We start from the raw sequence: 22,137 nt of genomic DNA on the forward strand, positions 1-22,137 counted from the left end.
TAAGACCTTTTTGCAGACGTTGTTCAGCTAAATTAACTCCAGTATATTAAAAAAGAACAGAAGCGTGAAGTTGCTAGATCAGTTCAGTGACCCTTTTCTCACATGTAGAAAGAAACTGACAGGTTTGACTTAGATTGAATACCAGGAACCTAATAAGATGTGGCCCAGTAACAGCTTGGAGTAACTTAAGAGGCAAACCCTGCCTTTCTCTCCTGTGCAAACACCATCCTATGTCTGGTTTTTGGGTTTGGTTTTATTTGTTTTGTTGTTTTTTCTTTTTAGTTAAAGATCATTTAAGATCCATTGTAAGCCATTATTCATTTAAAAGTCACTGACAAGTGTATAAATTGGTTACAAAAAATAACATGAGTCACAGAATCATAGTTGGAAGGGACCTCTGGAGATCATTCAGTCCAACCCCTCTGCCAAAGCATGCTTTGGGTTTCTTCAGTGAACAGCAAGTGCAGGAAACACAGCAGAGGTTTCATGCTACATTACTCCTTTTATTTGTTGCCTTGCTGTGGTTTAGGTTTGGGTTTGGTTTGGTTTTGTTGTTGTGGTTGTGGGGGTTTTCTTGTTCTTTTTTATTTTTCTTGTTGTTTTTTATTTTTCTTGTTGTTTTTTTATTTTTCTTGTTGTTTTTTATTTTTCTTGTTTATTTATCCCTTGCCCAAACTTTACCATGCTTTACCATTTATATAAAAAAAATAACAAGAATGTTCCATATTTTTCTTTATCCTGATGCCAGCTTTTAGCTGTGGATTACCTGAGATAATTTCTGTAAACTAAGGAGCTGATTGAAGAGAGGTGAATAAAACCCAGGTAGGTTGCTCTTTTTTTCAGGCAGACCATTTTGAACATGTTTGATGACCTTCAGATGCTAAAAGAAGTATGGCTGGGTGGCTGTACGAATAAGAGTAAAGGATTTCATGGAGACAGCTTTTCATTCATTACGCTATGTTTGGGAAAAATACAATGGGAAATTAATTTTGAAGTATGTCTTGAGCCTCACAGAATGATTCAGGATCATTTTCAAAAGTGGATGAGCATTAAGACATTTTATTATCTTATTATCTAATGTTACACATAAAGTTTTAAAGCCATCATCTTAGCATTTTAAAGATTCTTAACATTGTTCTAATAAAACTGACTAGTGCAGATAATTTTATATTGCATAATAAAATGAAAAAAAAAAAGATCTCTGCTGGTAAATCACTCATCCTTTAAACTCTTAATAAAAGGAAAAATGCCTGTATTTGGGTAGCATTTTGTTCTAAGTACAGTAACAGATAATGTGGTCGATTGCAGTATTTATGTTTCATATTGATTCTGACTTATTTGCTAAATTAAATATTGGTTTATACATTTTCCCAGTAACTCCATTTAAAACTAAAATGGCATCAAATTCTTGCTGATCTTGTAATAGGATTTTATTTTTACACTGACAGGAAAAGGTAATATAGTTTTATCATCCTAAGAACAATAAATAGAGGATTCTGTGAGCACTTCTGAGAATTGTATTAGAATGTCTAGGGTCTACTTTTTCACACAAGTGTATTTATATAATGAGACATTATACAAATATGCATGTTTAACTTTGGTTAATGAATACATTTAACTGCCACAGCAAAAGTCTGGTTTAACTTTGGAAATTGTTTAAAGCTTATAGATGACAGAATATTTATGATATCCATTTATGGCTTATATTCCTTTCATACTTGCAGGACCCAGGTTTTTAGGATCCAGGAGTGGGCCTAGATATACAAAGCAGCAGAGTTTGCATTTGGACACCTAAATAGCCACGAGATTTTCAAATGAGTCTCTCCATCCCCTCACTTTATGACATGTCTGGTGTGATTCTTCCAAAGATCTTTACATCCAAGACTGTCCAGAAAAAAATCCAAACTTGGCCTTTTATTTTTCATGCTTAAGTGTGGGATGATGTCCTTTTTAAAAATCCATAGTTGTTTCTGGTGGCTGAGATTTAGGAAAATAAGACAAGTCAAAGGGTAACTAATCCCCCACACTTCTATAGGAAGTGTACATGCCTGCAAGCTGTTTGAAGTGAGGTCCCCAGTCTGTAAGGTACTCATAACTCTGATCCATGTCTGACAGGTTTGAACCTAAAGAGCTGAGGGAGCCTGCCAAAGAGCCAGTCCCCTCAAATGCATAGGTCTGAAGTGAGTCATATGGAGGAACACTAGGATCTGTATTTGCTTCTTCAAGCTTTTCTGAAATGAATTGCCTGAAGATTGCACTATCAGGGCCAACCTGCAGAGACTGTCGGTAGAGGCTGTGGATTTCTGTGGTGACCTTCTTCCGAGGTTTGTGCGTTCGCATGACAGCGCGGGTCCTCAGAGCTGAAATATCAAAGGCTTCTGTATCCTCCTCACCGCCTCCTTCATCATCATACCTGACAATATTCTCTCTAAACTCTTCCATTTTCTCTGAAAAGGGAGACTTCTTCCTCTGCTGCCTTATGGCTGCAATTGCCGAAAAGAACACTGACACACACACACACACACACAAGTGAAAAAATAAACAGAGCCAGATACTTAGAATGTGCTTGGAAAGACCTGAAAAAGTTAACATTTCTTAAAATCAATGCTGTTGCAAGCTGTAGCTACCTTCACAAATTTATTGAGCTGTAAGTTTTATGGATTTGATGGTTTTGAGATGAACAGGGTATGTGGTGGAAAAATGGCCACAAAGGGACTTATAAAAGAAATGAATGAAACAGGGCATCTCTTTTGGTAGATGTGAGTTTGAAATCGGTGGAAACACAGGTTGCACTTTTATTAAAGTGTTTTGGTTTATCACCTAATATATCAATTCCACATTCTGAATTTAAATCTTAATTTTTCACTCTCTTTCACCTCACCACCCCAGGAAAACCAAGTGAAAATATGAGGCCATGACAGTGATACCCTCCTCACCTGGGTGAATTATTCAGTTCCATAGAGAAGACTGTGGTTCATTTATTTCTTCTATGCTGGAAATTTGAAGACTATGACTTATCACTGCATTTTGTACTACCAGGTCTTACGAATGAGAGCAACTTGCTCCTCCATTATATGAAAGCTTTTCTAAGTTTTGTTTTCAATTATTTTTTTTATTTTTTTTTTTAAATCTTACCTCATTTCTTTTTTGGTTGAATGATCCCTTTGAAATAGCCTCTGCCTCTCAGAGTGATTAATGATTTCAGCTTTTTTTTTTTTCCCCTAAATTTTAGTGCAGTTCTATTGAATAAATAAGTATTTTATGGACTGTGATTTTTTTTACACAGGACAAAACATGATGCAACTACCAACAACGAGAGGGTTTAAACTCACTTGGGGATGTGTGACCTGAAGGAGTTACTTAATTCTACATATTTACTCTGCACTGTTTCATTTGATTGGTCTGATTTTAAGTTCTGTATGCCACCAGCGCATAAGAGTTTGCAGAGACAGAGTTACAACTCCTGTGTTTTTAAAACACTGAGACCTGTTTTTCGCATTTTCAAGCTCCTGAATGTAATCAACATTAATTTGGTGTCCCATGGGAGGAAAATGAAGGTGTCAGAAGAAAACAAAGTAGAAATGGAACATTTGTTTTGCCTTACTGCATGATTGTTTCTCAGTAGTATAGTACTTGCAGGCTTACAGTCAAGAGAACACATTTATTTCTTAATGGAGCCTACTGTAAAAGGAAACAAAGAAACTTCTCTTACTCGTACTTACCTAGGAGTATTAGTATGCAAGCCAAAACAGCAACTAAAGCTTCTGTGCTGAGACCCATGGCATACATGAAAGCTCTGTATCGACAGTACAAGATGTTAACTTCAGTGTCACAGTCACAGACAGTGACAGTAAGAGTATTTGTGCTTGTCAGTGGTGGGGTTCCATTATCCAGAATTATGATTGGCAAGTAGAAAGAAAACTCCTCTTGCCTGTTGAAGCCACTTTTTGCTGTGAAAATTCCAGCTGTGTTATCTGGAAGACAAATTATTATGCATGATAATGCAGTTATCACTTTTTTTTAGGAACAACAGTAAAACTCCAGTGGAATCTGACCTGCTTTGAAACAATGACACTGTGCAAAGCCACATACCATAGAAATTAAAAAGTGGTGGTGGGGTTTTTTTTTGTGTGTCAATTATGAATAATTGGGGGGTTTTAAATGTATATTCCAGGAGACATAATAAAATTTGACATAGGAGTTCTCTTTTTAATGCTCAGAGCTAAAAATCCCCCCACTGTGTTCTGTGTCTGACACCTGCTCAGCCTAACTAATTGGTTTATAAAACAGTTCCATGTAACCAGCTGCTATCAATCCAGCAGTTCACCAATGAAATACAGACAGTTTACCAATCAAAAGGCTTCAAAAGTGTATCTGGCAGCACACAGAGAAAGCAGGTGGCAAGGGAGAGAAGAAAAAAAGTGAAGAAAAAGCCCACTAAAATAATCTTTTATTTCTTTCACTGATTCAAAAACAATAAAGAAAGCAATGGCTCATATCCTGCTATCTAAATTAGGGAAAAGTTGCTAACGGCTCTCCCTTTGCTTTGTACCTAACTACCAGAGTTCAGAAATCACTTCTAGTAATCATCTTAAAGTTCAGTTCTTGCTGCATATCACCTAATTCAAATCTTACCTTGCCATGCGCACACAAAATAACTGCCCTCTCTAAATCTGTGTATAATGGAAAGAAGAAACATCTATGATTCTATAAATGTTTACATGTCAGAATTTTTGTATCATGGCAGGGTGAATTACTGTTTATTGTGAATTGCTATGAAAAATAGTGCTTCTACCATTGCCTGGCTGATATATCTATCCAAACAGTCTACTGAGGTTAATTCATCAACATTTAGCCTCTTGCAGTTTCTGTCAGAATTCAGAAGATAACTCTGAGATAAAATGCACCAGATTTGCTTTTGCCTAGGACTACCTGAATTCTACCAACTACTTAAACATAAGGAACTTCTTTAATTTGAGGGTGAAGGAGTGTTGGACCAGGTTGTCCAGGAAGGCTGTGGAGTCTCCTCTGGAGAATTTCAAAACCCTCCTGGATGTGATCTTGTGCAACCTGATCTAGGTGTACTTGCTCTAGCAGAGAGATTGTACTAGCTGGTCTCCAAAAGTCCCCTACAATGCCTACCATTCTGTGTGATTCCCTGCAAAGCAGTGGACTTAACCCTGTTCATGCTGTTTCTTATAATTCTGAATTTGATATAGAGACAGATATTTTAATTTTTTTACAGGTTTAGTGTGTTAGAAACTCTTCATTATAATTTTTCTTTGATTTTTACCATTCTGTGATTCTGTGAACCCCTGAGTACTGACCCTCACATGTTATAAAAGGTGAGTTGGTTTTATTCCCCATCATTAGCCACCAAAAGGAACAGAATCTATTGCTTTGTGCACAGCTCTGCTTGGACTTACTGCAGGATAATCAAAGATGAGAAAGGCTCATGGCTTGTACACAGTTAGGACTTAATGTCATAAGCTATGTTCTCCGGGCACTGAGTGAGAGGTTAATGAAGCTGGGAGTTGAAACACATATTAATACATTAATTTTGGAAATATTGAGAGAGGTAGTTTGCCATTTAAAGCAGTCTGAACTTTCCAAAACTTATTTCTATTGATTTATCCACCTAGCCAGAACATTTAAATAATTAGCAAAAGTCAATAAGAGCAATGTGTGCTTTAGCTGAGTCTTTTTGTAGTCTCAGCAGACTGACTCTAAGTGGTCATCCTCCCTGTACTTCCATCAGGTACTGCACTTCACCTTAGTTCAGTTTTGTTTGACATCTCTCTATATCACTCTTTCCAAGAGTCTCAATCAACATTAGTTCTGAATAAGATTAAAATACATATGGAATGCATTATATTATGTCAACATTTATCAGCATATGCACTTTAAAACATATTAGGAAAAAAAGATTATACTTGTATTTATCAGCACTTATAATTTTTATCTTGCTGAAATGATCATTTTACAGCCACTTTACTATGCTCTGGTGAGACCTCACCTGGAGTACTGTGTACACATCTGAAGCCCTCAATATAGGAAGGACACAGATCTGATGGAAAGGGTCCAGAGGAGGGCTACAAGAATGATCAAGGGGTTGGAGCACCTCTGCTACAAGGGCAGGCTGAGGGAGCTGGAGAAGAGGAGCCTCCAGGGAGACCTGATAGTGGCCTTCCAGTACCTGAAGAGGGCCTACAGGAAGCATGGGGAGAGTCTGTTCACAAAGGCTTTCATTGATGGGGTGAGGGGCAATGGCTTTAGGCTGGAGAAAAGCAGATTCAGATTGGATGTTAGGAACAAGTTCTTTACCACGTGGGTAGTGGAACCCTACAACAAGTTGCCCAGGGAGGTGGTTGCGGCTGCTTCCCTGGAGATATGCAAGGTGAGGCTCACCAGGGCTCTGAGCAACCTGATCTAGTTGAGGATGTCCCTGCTGACTGTGGGGTGGTTGGACTAGATGACCTTTGGAGATCCCTTCCAGTGCAGACCATTCTATGATTCTATGATGATGTAACAGACTTGTATAACAGCAACATTCCGTTTCAGGCTATCTTGTTTCTTTGACAATTAGATAATTTTTTACACGAAAGTTGGCCTTTCCCAACATAGCCTACAGTAAGAAAATATGTTTTAGTGAATAATAGTGGGTTTTGTCATAGTAGTGCATTTTTCCTCTAACCATTTTTTATTTCCTCGAAATAAAACTGTCTTGTGTTGTTTATGTTACTTGCCAAAAAAAAACAAAAAGGAAAAGGAAAAGGAAACTGTTTATTATAACTAAATTGTTGTTTTGAAATGCACCTGATGACATATTCACATCCTATCACAATGTCTATCTAAGTGGAAATATTTATATAATTGCTGGTGGGAGGAGCACTAGAAGTATGCATCATTTATTAGGAAGGTCTTAAAGATCTACATGAATAGCACCACCTTGATTATCTTTGACAGTGAAACTTGAGTTGTTTGCGGCTTCCTGAGCCAATGAGAAGTGAAAATGGTGACCTTCTGTTGAGTCATCTTTATCCACCGCACTGATGCTTTGAATGAGCTGGGGAAAATACAGAAAAGCAGAATTATTGAAGAATAAAAGTATTTGCTTGACCTTTAAAACAATAAAAGAACATATAAAGCATGTTAAACTGTTGATGCTAGAGATGTGATCCGTGAATACATATTGAGTGCATATCATGCAGTCACAAATAAATGTATACCTCCCGTACTCAACCAGTCTCTTTGAGACATATTTTGCAAACATTCTGCTCTGGGTTTTCATCTGTTTCAGAGAGACCGATATAAAAATCTTGAGAAAATGTAAAAGGTTTTCTGGATCAAAAGACAAGGGGCAAATGAAATTTCCATAAATGAGAAAAGTAGTCATAGATATAGTGGTTTGTCCTTTTATTTTTTTTTTTCCAAGGTGGAAAGTACATTATTCTACATTTGAACAAATCCCTCTATATAAAACCCACTCCCCTCCAACACACACATACACATTGACATCATTCAACAGGTATATTGTAGCTCTAGTAAGTGAGATAGAGTGACAAGTTCATGCGCTGAATTGTTGATTCTGGTTGTTCAGTCTAGAGAGGAGAAGGCTCTGAGAAGACTTTATTGTGACCTTCCAGCCTCTTAAGGGGGCCTACAAGAAAGCTAGTGAGGGGCTTTTTTATGATGTCAGGTAGTGGTAAGACTAGGGAAAATGGAGCAAAACTAGAAGTGGGGAGATTCAGATTGGATGTTAGGAAGAAGTTCATCACCATGAAGCTGGTGAGACCCTGGAATAAGTCACAGTATCACAGTATCACAGTATAACTTAGGTTGGAAAGGACCTCGAGGATCATCGAGTCCAACCTATCAACACAGACCCCATGACTAGACCATGGCACCAAGTGCCACGTCCAATCCCCTCTTGAACGCCTCCAGGGACGATGACTCAACCACCTCCCTGGGCAACCTCCAATGACGAACGTCTCGCTCAGTGAAAAATTTCCTCCTCACCTCGAGTCTAAACCTCCCCTGGAGCAGCTTGAGACTGTGTCCCCTTGTTCTGGTGCTGGTTGCCTGGGAAAAGAGACCAACCCCTTCCTGGCTACAACCACCTTTCAGGTAGTTGTAGAGAGCAATGAGGTCACCCCTGAGCCTCCTCTTCTCCAGGCTAAAAAAAGTCATCCAGGGAGATGGTAGAAGTCCCATCCCTGGAAGTTTTTGAGGCCATGCTGGATGTGTCTCTGAGCAAACTGATGTAGTGTGAGGTGTCCCTGCCCATGGCAGGGGGGGTTGGAACTAGATGATCCTTGAGGTCCCATCCAGCCCCTACAATTCTATGATTTTGTGATAACAGATTGATTATGAAACTTCTGTCCTACTTTTTTTTTTTTTTTTTCTCAAGAGAATAGCTTTCATTTACAAATAAATCAAGCCCCACAGTCATTGCAAGTCAAAGTAACAGCTGTGATTGAAAGTAATATCTTTTACCTCTGTAAATAAACAACTCTGTAGTCAACATGATTAGAAATAGTTCTGCTAAAAAAAAAAAAAAAAAAAAGAGGCACATATTTGTGAATTTCATCAGTAAACATTTAATGACTTGGGTGCTAGCATATGTTAGGAAGTATGTAACCTCTCCGACCAGGATGAAAGCTAATTGATGATAGCTCACTGACGATAGCTCACCGACTTGCTGGAACGAGTCCAGAGAAGGGCAACGAAGTTGGTGAGGGGCTTGGAACACAAGCCCTATGAGGAGAGGCTGAGGGAGATGGGGCTGCTTAGCCTGGAGAGGAGGAGACTCAGGGGTGACCTTATTGCTCTCTACAACTACCTGAAGGGGGGTTGTAGACAGGCAGAGGTTGGTCTCTTCTCCCAGGCAGCCAGCACCAGAACAAGAGGACACAGTCTCAGGCTGTGACAGGGGAAGTTCAGGCTGGAGGTCAGGAGGAAGTTTTACACAGAGAGAGTGATTGCCCATTGGAATGGACTGCCCAGGGAGGTGGTGGAGTCACCGTCACTGGAGGTGTTCAGGAGGAGACTTGACAGGGTGCTTGGTTGCATGGGTTAGTTGATTAGGTGGTGTTGGATGGTAGGTTGGACGCGATGATCTTGAACGTCTCTTCCAACCTGGTCTGGTCTGGTCTATTCTATTCTATTCTATTCTATTCTATTCTATTCTATTCTATTCTATTCTATTCTATTCTATTCTATTCTATTCTATTCTATTCTAAAAGTGTCTGATTTGAACTTGCTCTCTATTTTATCAGTCGTTTCATGCCTTGTAGATATTTGCATGTAAGAATCTTGCTGCTTCCACTTTGCCCAAACCAGAAAGCATATGAATGTTACAAGCTATGCTTTAAAAGTAAAGCAATAAGTCAACAGAAGTGACTACAGCCTTCCACATGGGTCTTTGGAAACTCTTGCCTGATTAAACTATTTTTCAGTCAAAGATCTAAGACTTCAGCACACATTTTTTCCTTTTCAAGCAATCTAAGTTTGATGAAATAATCACAACAGAGTGAAAAGTGTGGCTTATACCCCAGAAGCTTTATAATCTTAGCAGTCTGTCCATTTTATGTGTGGAATTTATTTCAAATCTTTATGGAAAAATGAGGACCCTTAAGATTCTTTTGTTGCCACTGAGAGGAGTGATTGTTCAGTGGTATACCTGGTGAGAGTGTGAAAAAGATGAAGTTTCTTGAGGAAATATTTTCCCTTTTGTCAGAACAAATTACATAGCTAAGGTGATGTAAACAAAGGTATAGGCATGCAGGTCAATAAATTAATGAAAAGCATTAACTTGTGCCTCATATTACATGATATTAAATCACAAATTTAATTAGTATAAGGGAATATTGTTTTCAGAATATGCTCAATATGAACAGCAATAAAGAATAAAATTATGCATGCAGACTGAAACATTAAGAATGTCACATTTTCCTGACAGTATTTTGCTATAAATCTGAAGAAAAAAAAAATAAATAAACAAACAAACAAAAAACCAACTCTGCTGGCCTCTACTGATGATTTGGTAGCAAAATCTCTATGGTTACAGCTGAGAAAAGGCTCTGTATGATGTATCTGTCTCTGTACAATTCAGGGTCTGCTCTGTACAAGTTCAGGGTCTACCAAGCTAGAATGAATATGCAGAGTAATGTTGTTAGTTACCTACAAAAACAGCTTAGCCGCATGTAGGGTTTGGGGGTTTGTCTCTCTTTCTCTTTCTCTTTCTCTTTCTCTTTCTCTTTCTCTTTCTCTTTCTCTTTCTCTTTCTCTTTCTCTTTCTCTTTCTCTTTCTCCTTCTCCTTCTCCTTCTCCTTCTCCTTTCTCCTTCTCCTTCTCCTTCTCCTTCTCCTTCTCCTTCTCCTTCTCCTTCTCCTTCTCCTTCTCCTTCTCCTTCTCCTTCTCCTTCTCCTTCTCCTTCTCCTTCTCTTTCTCCTCCTTCTCCCTCTCCTTCTCTTTCTCCTTCTCTTCCTCTTCCTCTTCCTCTTCCTCTTCCTCTTCCTCTTCCTCTTCCTCTTCCTCTTCCTCTTCCTCTTCCTTCCTCTTCCTCTTCCTCTTCCTCTTTCCTCTTCCTCTTCCTCTTCCTCTTCCTCTTCCTCTTCCTCTTCCTCTTCCTCCTCCTCCTCCTCTCCTCCTCCTCCTCCTCCTCCTCCCTCCTCCTCCTCCCTCCTCCTCCTCCTCCTCCTCTTCTCTCTTTCTCTTTCTCTTTCTCTTTCTCTTTTTTCTCCTTCTCCTCTTTCTCTTTCTCCTCTTCCTCTTCCTCTTCCTGTTCCTCTTCCTCTTCCTTTTCCTCTTCCTCTTCCTCTTCCCTCTTCCTCTTCCTCTTCCTCTTCCTCCTCCTCCTCCTCCTCCTCCTCCTCTCCTCCTCCTCTCTCTCTTTCTCTTTCTCTTTTTTCTCCTTCTCCTCTTTCTCTTTCTCCTCTTCCTCTTCCTCTTCCTCTTCCTCTTCCTCTTCCTCTTCCTCTTCCTCTTCCTCTTCCTCTTCCCTCTTCCTCTTCCTCTTTCCTCTTCCTCTTCCTCTTCCTCTCCTCCTCCCTCCTCCTCCCTCCTCCTTTCTCTTTCTCTTCTTTCTCTTTCTCTTTCTCTTTCTCTTTCTCTTTCTCTTTCTTTCTCTTTCTCTTTTCTCTTTCTCTTTCTCTTTCTCTTTCTCTTTCTCTTTCCTCTTTCTCTTTCTCTTTTTTCTCCTCCTCTTTCTCTTTCTTCTCTTCCTCTTCCTCTTCTCTTCCTCTTCCTCTTCCTCTTCCTCTTCCTCTTCCTCTTCCTCTTCCTCCTCCTCCTCCTCTTCCTCCTCTCCTCCTCCTCCTCCTTCTCTTTCTCTTTCTCTTCTTTCTCTTTCTCTTCTTTCTCTTTCCTCTTTCTCTTTCCTCTTTCTCTTTCTCTTTCTCCTCTTTCTCTTTCTCTTTCTCTTTCTCTTTCTCTTTCTCTTCTTTCTCTTTTTCTTTTCTTTTTCTCTTTCTTTCTTTTCCTCCCTTCCTTCCTCTCTTCCTTCCATTTTTATAGGTGGGTTTTTTTGTGTGTTTTGTTATGTCATTTTTTAAAAATTATTAAGTAGTTTAGTTACTCACCAGAGTTCCCTACCCACTTGATTACAGAAAAAAAACAACCAACCAACAAAGAAAAAAAAAAGAAAACCAAACCAAAACAACCCCCAACACATTAATTATACATGTGATTTTTATACTTCCACTTTTCATTCTGATTATTTAACCAGGGTATTAAAGAAAAATATATTTGTAAGAATCCACCATCAATTTGTTGCACTCACAAACTGGATAGTGTTTTGTTACTTTATTATTAACTTCTGTTACTTTACACATAGAATGTATTTTGCCTGTATAAATGTTATCTATCAATACAATTCTGAGGAGTATGTGTTGAGCTTGAAAAAGAAAACTCTCACCTTCTCTTGTTTTGATCTGTACTGTGCTCTTCTACACAAACCTAAGACTCCTGTGATTATTCTAGGCATATTCACATGCCTTTAAGGATTCACCCTAGAAGCAGGGGAATACTTGGAACATAAAGACAGAGCAAAACTTTCTTGTTTATTTCTTACTGCATCACTTCTCTTCAGATTCAGCAAAACCCAGATGAGTCTATAAAATATTCAGATAGAAATAGGCAATTCTGATTCTGCTGACTCTAAAGGAAAATCACCCAGAGAGAAGGAAACTGGGGTGGGTTTTTTGGTAGGGTTTTTTTGTGTGGGTTTTTTGGTTTGTTTGTTTGTGTGGTTGAGTTTTTTTTCCTGACCTAGGAGATTGTAGCTTTTCACCAGGGAAACTGGCATCACTGACTGAGAAACTGCACTTACTGTTTGTGAGTCAAGGTTTTAAAAAAACACTACATTTTTGTGTTCAAACAAAGAAAACAGAGTGAATGGTGTGCTGCTTCTGCAAGGTGATAAGTCTTGTTGTATTGACTCGACTGAAATTTAATTGCTGTAAAATTTCCTATTTCAAGTCTCATTAATCTAGATGCTTCAATAATCCAGCAGCCCATTTGAAAATGTTCATTTCTTTGAAACTGAGATTAATTCACCTGATTTTTATTGAACAACTGATTTAAGTGCATGGTTGGTGGGCCTCATTTACTGTTTCTTCCCAAGAAAACTGAGGTCAGTGCTGGGAACAAGAGGAGTTCTTTTGATCAAAGGTCACAAAAAGGTGTATGTTGGTGTTCTCAGCTTCCCTATCCATCTGATTCATATGCGCTTTCAACTACTAAATATTATCTGTGAGGGAGTTTAAGATAATGGTAATACCTCTGATTTATCATTGATTTATTATTTTGTATAGAAGGGAATTTCTGTAAACTGTCCTTAGTAGAATGTTTATCTCAGCGTTTATTTGTCTTGCAAATAGTAAGCTATGAAGTATGGAGTAGTTGACTGCCTGGAGGAATAGAATAGAATAGAATAGAATAGAATAGAATAGAATAGAATAGAATAGAATAGAATAGAATAGAATAGAATAGAATAGAATAGAATAGAATAGACCAGGTTGGAAGAGACCTTCAAGATCATCGTGTCCAACCTATCATCCAACACCACCTAATCAACTAACCCATGTAACCAAGCACCCTGTCAAGTCTCCTCCTGAACACCTCCAGTGACGGTGACTCCACCACCTCCCTGGGCAGTCCATTCCAATGGGCAATCACTCTGTGTAAAACTTTCTCCTGACCTCCAGCCTGAACTTCCCCTGGCACAGCCTGAGACTGTGTCCTCTTGTTCTGGTGCTGGCTGCCTGGGAGAAGAGACCAACGTCTGCCTGTTTACAACCCCCCTTCAGGTAGTTGTAGAGAGCAATAAGGTCACCCCTGAGTCTCCTCTTCTCCAGGCTAAGCAGCCCCAGCTCCCTCAGTCTCTCCTCATAGGGCTTGTGCTCCAAGCCCCTCACCAACTTTGTTTCCCTTCTCTGGACTCGTTCCAGCAAGTCAACATCCTTCCGAAACTGAGGGGCCCAGAACTGGACACAGGACTCGAGGTGTGGCCTAACCAGTGCAGTGTACAGGGGCAGAATGACCTCCCTGCTCCTGCTGGCCACACTGTTCTTAATGCAGGCCCGGATGCCATTGGCCCTCCTGGCCACCTGGGCACACTAGATTAATTGAAAAATTATTAGATTAATTGAAAAATTATTTCCTCAACCCCAAGTCATCTTGCTGAATTAGAATTTTGAAGATGTCCAGAAGGAAGAAGAAATCTTATCTGCTATATTCCTTTCTGCTTCTAAGGGATTTCTCTCCACTAAATTCAGCTTAAGTTATAGACTCTCCATCTGAACAACCATCAGCACTATTAGTTTTGATATTACAGTACTCTGTATGTATGATCTAAAGTTCTCTGTGCATGTGCCTGTACCCAACTATAGCAAGACAGAAGGAAGTAGGAACAGATTTGCAGTTTTCCTTTCTTCCCCCCCTTCTTTCTTTTCCTTTTTTGTTTTTTTTTTTTTTCTTTCCCTTTCTTTTTTTTTCTTTTTTTTTTTTTTTTTTGCATTTTTTCATTTTATCTTTTTCTCTTTTTTTCCTTTTTCCTTTTTTCTTTCTGCTTTTTTTTTTTTTTTTTTTTCCATTTTGTTTTTCACCCAACATCCTTCAGTAGGAGCTCTGCTGTGTTTTAAGGCATGAGAGAGATCCAATCACCCATCTGTTTGGGGAGTACAGAACTGGGGTTTTGTTCAAATTGGCAGAGGTCTTGAAACTAATAGGACTTTCTTCATTGTTTAGTAATGTCGTATGACCATAGTCCTTTGTCCTATCACAGGGCACAAGAGAGCAGAGGCTGTCCCTTTCTTCCTGACCCCCAGCCCTCAGATATTTATAGACATTTATTAGATCCTCTCTCAGTCTTCTCCTCTCCAGACTAGAAAGCCCCGGGTGTCTCAGCCTTTCCTCATAAAATAGAGCTTCAGTCCCTTAATCACCCTTGTAGCCCTCCCTTGGACTCTCTCAAGTAGATCTCTCTCCCTCTTGAACTAGGGAGCCATGAACTGGACACAATATTCCAGCACAACAGCTTTCATCTTTGAGTACTTTTGAAACTAATGCATGTACTATTGGTAGTGCAGTGACCGTGGGTTTTCAGTGTACAGTCTTTAGTTGTGGTTAGTATACAGCTGACTTGGATTATGGCAGAGTACATCACTATAATGCGAAATGGATAGTGAAAAATCCACTCAAAACATCTAATAAATATGATGAATTGATACAGAATGATACCAAAACCTACCTATCTTCTTCACTTCCAATTTTATTGTCAAATTTCAAATTATAGTTCCATAGACAAAAATATAATGGTTTTGTTTGAATGTCTGTCAGAGGCTAAGCTAAATATGTCTGTAACTCTCACAAAACCACTATACAGGAACATGAAGGTCAGCACTCATTGAACAAAAGCAGACAAACAACTTTTTTATAATCTTTTTGGAAAAGAAAACTTAAAAACAAGTGTTCTGCTCTAGGTTGGAGTGACCATCAACCGCTTCTAAGTTTGCATAATTAGAACCATTAGTTTAATTCATCACATGCTTCACATTATTTAACATAGCCTAGTATATTCCAAGGCTATAAAAACCAGCTTCTTTGCCACATGATTCTTCATTGCTTTCATTGCTTGTAAAACAAGAAGACATCAAGAAAAAGAAACCGAAAAAAAATGGTATTTTTTTTGACAGTATCTTTCCCTCTGCAGAATTTTCCCTTCTATTCCCCCAAACACCATAAGGTGGAGGTTGTAAATAGAGTATTTCACAAACTGGACACAATTCAGCTGAGAACAGGGAAGCAACTAAGTTCCAGAGCTACAGAACATCTCAGAATATCATTTCCAGCTAGATGGGTAGAGATTTCTGTGTGAGAAACAGAAGTGTTATGGAATATCTATACTTACTTTGATCTCAGCTCATAATCTCAGCAGATTCCTGAACTGTTTGGAACTGATTGCAGAAATGTGGCTAAGATAAAAGGGTATGTAGCACCCTGATTAAGCCCTTCAGCTACTTAAACTGATTCTTCTGAAATGTATTATTCAGTGGACAACCAGAACAGCTCTGAAGTAATTTTTACACTTTTTGTCTTTTTTGTTTTTTCTTTTCTCTGAGTAAGAAGTGAAAAACACAACTAAACAAGCAAGCATAATGTCATGGAAGGAGATATATTAGCTATCAATTCTATTTAAGATCATAAATATTGAATGAAATACCATGAATTTTGACTTACAATTATGCACTTTAGCAGCAATTTCCTGCTGCTCTTCTTAAGATGTTCTGTTAATGAGAAAACTATTTAAGATTAGTGTCATAGCGTTCAAAGTCTAACCTAAGGATGCTTTTGAGTCTCAAAAATCTATAGCAATGAAAATTAAAACAAACCAACTGAAAAAAAAAAACAAAACAACAAAATCAATCAATCAAATCCAAAGTAACATTTTGCTTTTCTATAAAAAGGTAAAAAAAAATCCTGTGTATTCATAGTTTCATAGTTTTCATAGTTTCATTCAGGGTTGGAAGGGACCACAAGGATCATCTAGTTCCAACCCCCCTGCCATGGGCAGGGACACCCCACACTACATCAGGCTGGACAGAGCCTCATCCAGCCTGCTCTTAAACACCTCCAGGGATGGGGCCTCGACCACCTCCCTGGGCAACACATTCCAGGGTTTCACCACTCTCATGGGAAAGAACCTCCCCCTCACATCTAGCCTGAATCTCCCCACCTCCAGCTTCATTCCATTCCCCCTAGTCCTGTCACTACCTGAGATCCTGAGAAGTCCTTCCCCAGCCTTCCTGTAGGCCCCCTTCAAATACTGGAAGGCCACAATGAGGTCACCTGGGAGCCTTCTCTTCTGCAGACTGAACAGCCCCAACTCCTTCAGTCTGTCCTCATAGGAGAGGTGCTCCAGCCCTCTGATCATCCTTGTGGCCCTTCTCTGGACACGCTCCAGCACCTCCACATCCTCATTCAGGTATCAGAATATTAAACAGGAACAATTCAAAACATTTATTTTTTTACATCATTACCCTTCTTTATGGCACCAATTTCTCCTGTGGTCCTCGAAACATGTAAACTGAAACTGTTATCGAAAAGTAGCCATTAATGGGCTGGAATACAGATGTTATTTATCAGTAAGCAAATCTGTAATGACAAAAACCTTGAGAAATGAATCACCTAGTTTTTGTGGGATTTTTTTTTTATTGAAAGAAAATCCAAGACATGGATTACAAATATCCACTTTATATAAGCTCCCATATTTAATTCATGGTGTCTTGAAGTCAAGAAACATAAAGTGGTGTTTGCTTTATTGTGTTTACTTTAATCTGTCAATGAGTTGCCCAAAGACCAAAAGAAATGGCTTGCTCCAAGTAGCTCTGAAGCGGGGGTAGCTTTTGCAGAGTGGAAAACTACCAAATGCAGAACAAACCAACCAACTGACAACAGAGAAATACATAAATGGATGTGAAAAACCGTAAAGAAATTACTTTTGCTACAAGGAAAGCTTCATTTAACTGCAGACTACTCAAAGTCCAAGTAAAGAAAGCTGATGTAAAAAGTAAGGCTTTGCTATTCAGAAATCGAAACGTAACACAATGTTTTCATGGAATCATCACAAACATCCCAAAGGTTTAATTTGTATGTCCAAAGAATTCTTTAAAGTGGTGAACAAAATAGGATTTTTCTGTCTGTACTTCTATTTATTTATCTTTTGCAATTTTTTTATTTTGTTTTAACATTGAATATCCTTGGGGTTTTTTGGCAATTTTCTTTAAGACTCCTGTGTGGAGTCCAGCAGCACACTTATTGAACAAACTTAGGGCTTATGCTGTGGAACAGGATCAGTTGGAAAAGAAAAAGTGAAATAAAATAATTAAAAAACACAATTAAAAAGAAAATAAATACACACACACACACACAAAAGTAAGGCTGTGGAGAAAAGTGGGTGTAGAGAAATGGAGAGTCAGCAGTATCCCTGGGATTTTAGGGCAGCTGATTGATATTTGCCTGGGGAGTAAAAAGATGAACAAATATCTCCAGGGAAGGATGTTTAATAGGACAGTCTCACAAGCTGCCAGATAGAGAAGGTGTTGCAATGGCTGTGACTTAAAGTTCTTCAGATTTCCACTGAACTGCACAGCATTTTAATTCAGAACACAATAAATGAGTCCTAACATAAGAACACAATGGGTCTGTTTTGAGTCTGGTCTAGTTCTGGTTCTCCCAGAGTGTGTCATGCTGTTGCAGCGAATACTAGGCCTAGTTTAAACTTCTGTGACATGAACATGAATCAAATCCCTGGTCTATGCTATTTGGTTTTGGCGTTGGTTTGTTTGTTCGTTTGTTTGTTTTGGGGTGGTGGTTTGTTGTTGCTTTTTTTGTTTCATTTTTTAGTTGGTACGTTGGTTTGGTTTGGGATTTTTTGGTGATTGGTTTGGGTTTTTTTTGTTTCTTCAGAGATTGGGTTGGTTGGTTGGTTTTTGCTTGTTTGTTTGTTGGTTTGGTTTGTTTTTCCAGAAGTTTCTGTCTATATTTCTTTATTACTTTTTTGGTAGACAAAGGTTGTGGGCAACCAGATCTAGTTGAGGATGCCTCTGCTGACTTCAAGGGGACATTGGACTAGATGACCTTCAGAGGTCCCTTCCAACCCAGACCATTCTATGATTCTAAATAGGTGCATCCATTTTGTTTTAAAGGAACAATACACATCAGTCTGTACAAGCACTGATGATAATAACTGATATTACAAGAAATAGAAACACCTCAGACTAAATCTTCATAGTGCTGAGAAAAATGATAGCTTACTCCTTCACACTTACCTTTCCAGAAACTGCATTTTCACAAACAAATGTTTCATAATATTTAGGGAATTCTGGTGCATGATCATTAACATCCAGAACTTGGATATACACATTTGCTTCTGAAATTTTTTCAGGATTTCCTAATGTTAGAAAAACAAAAAACAAACAAAAAAAAGGTAGAAATCAAAAGTTATAGTCTACTACATATTTTATACTGATGTGAGCATTAGAAAATTTTACTTATAGTCTGAAGGGAAGAAAATAGCCACTAAGGTCTACAGATACATTCTGTAATAAATCTTTTTTAGTCCATACACATAAAAAAATCCATACTTGGTATAATAGTCTCTTAATACTTGGTCTGGACCCAATGACCTCCTACTCACTGTTGAGTCCAGTTTAAAGTTTACTAATCAGCACACACACACACCTGATACACATGCAGTTTGGGGAAGATGTAGACATTTGTTCTCCATGACCCTCAATCGTGCCAGTAGCTGGAGGCAATTTTCATTTACACATACTCAGGTCTCACTGGTAGCTGGTACTTAGACTCTGTGGCACACATATGCATACAATGATGTGTGAAATTATGCAGAGAATCATAGAATGCTTTGGGTTGGAAGACACCTTTAAAGGTCATCTAGTCAACCCCCCTGCAGTGAGCAGGGACATCTTCAACTAGACCATGTTTCCCAGAAACATAGTTAAGAAAATATTTTATGAGAAGATATAAGATGATAAGACTGACATGAACAGAAGCAGAGCTCAGCCAGATGATGTACTGACTGGGCCCATTTTACATACGACCAGTCCCTTTTATATATCTTTCTGTCTACCCCTTCCTTTTCCCTCCCTCATAGGTCTGTACAGCTGCATTGATTCCTATGCTCCTCCAGGTCTGGAATCTCTCTGCTTTACAATCTTATCCATTTAAAAATCCAGGCTTATCTACCTGGAATTGTTGCCTCATGGTTTCTGGAGGCTTGCTTCTTGTCCTTGTCTCCATATTTGCTTTGTTATGTCTATACCTCTACATTTTGGTTCTGTTTTCTCCCTTGATTCATTAGTTGACAAGGTCCCAGATATGACAACCTCACAGGAATAAAATTTCTCAGACTCTCCCATGCCCTCATCAATGAGCAGGTTTGGTTCTCATCATCCCCTCCCTTATCATTTGCCCCTCAGATTTATGTCTCTGTATATTTTTGTTTATGACTTCCTCTTTTTCTTACTAACTCCTGTTGCACTGAATAAGGTCCTTGATGAGATATCTGTAGAGGGGCAGACACTCTCCTTCCACATGCACTTACACAGGGCTGGTACAATAAATCATATTACATGAGCAAAATTTTCTGAATCAGATTTTATCTTGTACATTTGAATTTGTTTCTAATCTGATGAAAGAAAGAGTGAAAAAAACCAAGGAAATGAGAATGTGGGGTTGTCTCTGTCCAGAGGAGAAAAAATACTCAATTGTTTGGTTGTTTGTTTTTTTTTTAATACTCCCATGTTATGAAATTAGAGGCACAAATGAGGCCAAAATATCAACAGTGAGGCTATTTATTAACCAAATAAAGTGGACAGAACAGAAGAATGGCAAGAGAGAGGGGGAAAAAAGAGAAAGATAAGATGGAGAGAGAAGAGGAAAGGAATTATATTGCCACCACCCACTCCTCCACCCCTCATCTCCCAAGACAGTTTGGGTCTATGGAGGAAGGGTGCTGCTGCCACTTTGGCTTGGAGATATCAACTTTGTCGGCTGTGCTGTCCTCCACTGGGGAGGGGAAGGAGAGATCCCAAAGTTCAAGTTCAAGTCCAATTCCTTCTCTGAGCAGCCTCTTCACCTCCATGAATTGCAGCAGGCAGAACTTAGGACATGGAGAGAGGGTTCCTCCTGGTCTGCTGCTTCCAGGCTACATGATGATGTGCCGTGATTAAGAGACAGGACTCAGCCTGATGCAGGCCAGGTGTCCACTTTATTATGCAAAATCCTTCTTTATAAAAGCTAATACAACGCAGAAGCAGTTTACGACTGGAACCAGGGACTCTGTTACATCAATCTGCTGTATGTGTGAAGTCTTACACTCTCAGGTCATAATAACCGTTAGTAATCAGGCATCTGCCCTCCTCCAGCTACACTACTGCACCGTGTTCCCAGAGTTCACAAGCCATCAAGGCCAACACTGTCTCCTCTTATCAGTCCAGCAGTGCTCTCCAAGGTTTAACCTTTCAGTGATGTCTTTTCTCCTGTGTCTGTCCTTTTCTCTCCTCGTATTTTCTTCTCCATTTTTCTTCTTCTGAGTAGGCATTGCTCAGGTCTTTGATACAGGTCTTTAGTCACAAGTGAGTTTTTTTTAGGTATGTGTCCTGGTGGTGAATCTTTTGTCCTTTTTACCATCCTCCCTTTCCAAGGTAGCTGATGGGTAGAGTTGATCTTGTCTACACGCATTCCAGAGAGCTGTTATCCAGTGGCAGCTGCTCACCATTTTCTCCCTTGGCAGCTACTGTCTGGGCAAGGAGTAAAGGTGATTTTATCTTTGTTGATTCACATCAAGAGAGACAAGATTTAGTCTCTTACAGGGGTGCCTAAGGGTCAAGTGTGTGAGTGCCTAGATTTGCCAGTGAGGATCAAGCATGGACTAGCTGGTGAGTTGGGGACCCATGATGTCTATAAATGATCTCAGCTCTCAGCAGAGGTGCCAGGTAGACAAAGGGTCTGTGCAGGCACTGACGTGATCTGCAAGTGTGTGTGTGTTTGTGAATCTGGAGAGTGTCATGTATGTGTACCAGTACTAGTGACCTTCTATATTTCCAGCCAAAGATGAGAAGACTTGGCTGTCTATTTTTGTAGCTTATGCAAGTCCTGAGTTTAAGTACCACTGAAGGAAGCATCTTATGTGTGACAGTTTGCATGACTGGCTATGTCAGTGTCTTCTATATGTGTCTCTGGGAAACATGCTCAGATTACTATGGTTTGAGCCTGCAGATAGGAATGCATCAGCCTCATCCTTGAGTCTGGGCAGAAGCCCCAGCTCCCTTGGCACTGGTCTGGGCTCCGGTGACTGTTCAGTAAGGTCCTTGGCTGAAGCAGTTGGAGGAGCTTGTTGTGTATTCTTCTATCCCTTAACATAATGTATGCCACAATGATTGATCACAATCCTTTAAGAAATTCTGTTACTCTTTCTCTTCCTTAATATTTTGAAATGTGAAACTCTGAGAGAGAATTTCCTCAGAACTCATATGTTTTTAAAATATTTCTACCATTTCTAGATGTGGAGTAATTGCAGTGGAAACTGGAACCCTAGGCAAGGGAGAAAACTGAGACTGAATTTGAAACAACAGAGCTGTTCTATCTACTGGCTTCCAAACACATACTTCCAAAGAAGTCTGACTTTGCCCAGGCATGTCTAAGACATTGCTGCTGATGGGCTTGATAGATTGAGTTTATACTACTGTTCCAAATATTTTTTTGCACAACAGGCTTAATTCTTAGGCATTTTGTACCCACAGAAGCTGCAGTACTTTCGTTATACAAGTATATTTTATTACTGTGTGTACCTAAAGCCACTTTATTACTGTGTCTTTGAATATAAAAGTTATGTCAGTATGGCTTATTCCTGTATGAAAAGGAAAATAAACTCTGCTAGTATAAGGCACTTTGTTTTCTACATTTATTTCATTTATGCAACCTTATTGCTATAACTACCCCAGACAATGAAATAAAACAGACTTAAGTGTACTAATTTCATGGTACAAAAGCAGTGTGTAGACTTGGCTGGCAAAAAAACACAGCAACAACAAAAACCAAACCCACAAGCAA

At 39.1% G+C, this 22,137-nt stretch overlaps 1 protein-coding gene across 4 annotated transcripts in view; it reads right to left on the reverse strand.

Moving 5' to 3' along the window:
• Window positions 1-670: 670 nt before the first annotated feature.
• CDH19 (cadherin 19) overlaps window positions 671-22,137 on the reverse strand; it is a 118,221-nt gene continuing 96,754 nt past the window's right edge. For 2 of the 4 annotated variants that reach the window (XM_068147680.1, XM_068147678.1), the window contains exons 9-12: window positions 18,333-18,454; window positions 6,949-7,066; window positions 3,723-3,974; window positions 671-2,504 (exon numbers count right to left, since the gene is read on the reverse strand). In XM_068147680.1, the coding sequence (XP_068003781.1) occupies window positions 2,014-2,504; window positions 3,723-3,974; window positions 6,949-7,066; window positions 18,333-18,454 (983 nt within the window). In that variant the 3' untranslated portion in view covers window positions 671-2,013. Of the gene's footprint in view, window positions 2,505-3,722; window positions 3,975-6,948; window positions 7,067-15,741; window positions 15,789-18,332; window positions 18,455-22,137 lie in introns of those variants that run through there. The other 2 variants (XM_068147681.1, XM_068147682.1) reach the window with 2 other exon arrangements.

The sequence above is a fragment of the Melanerpes formicivorus genome, unplaced genomic scaffold, assembly GCF_026170545.1.
Source record: "Melanerpes formicivorus ecotype bairdi unplaced genomic scaffold, bMelFor1.0.p_v2 SCAF_15, whole genome shotgun sequence".
Lineage (NCBI taxonomy): Eukaryota > Metazoa > Chordata > Aves > Piciformes > Picidae > Melanerpes > Melanerpes formicivorus.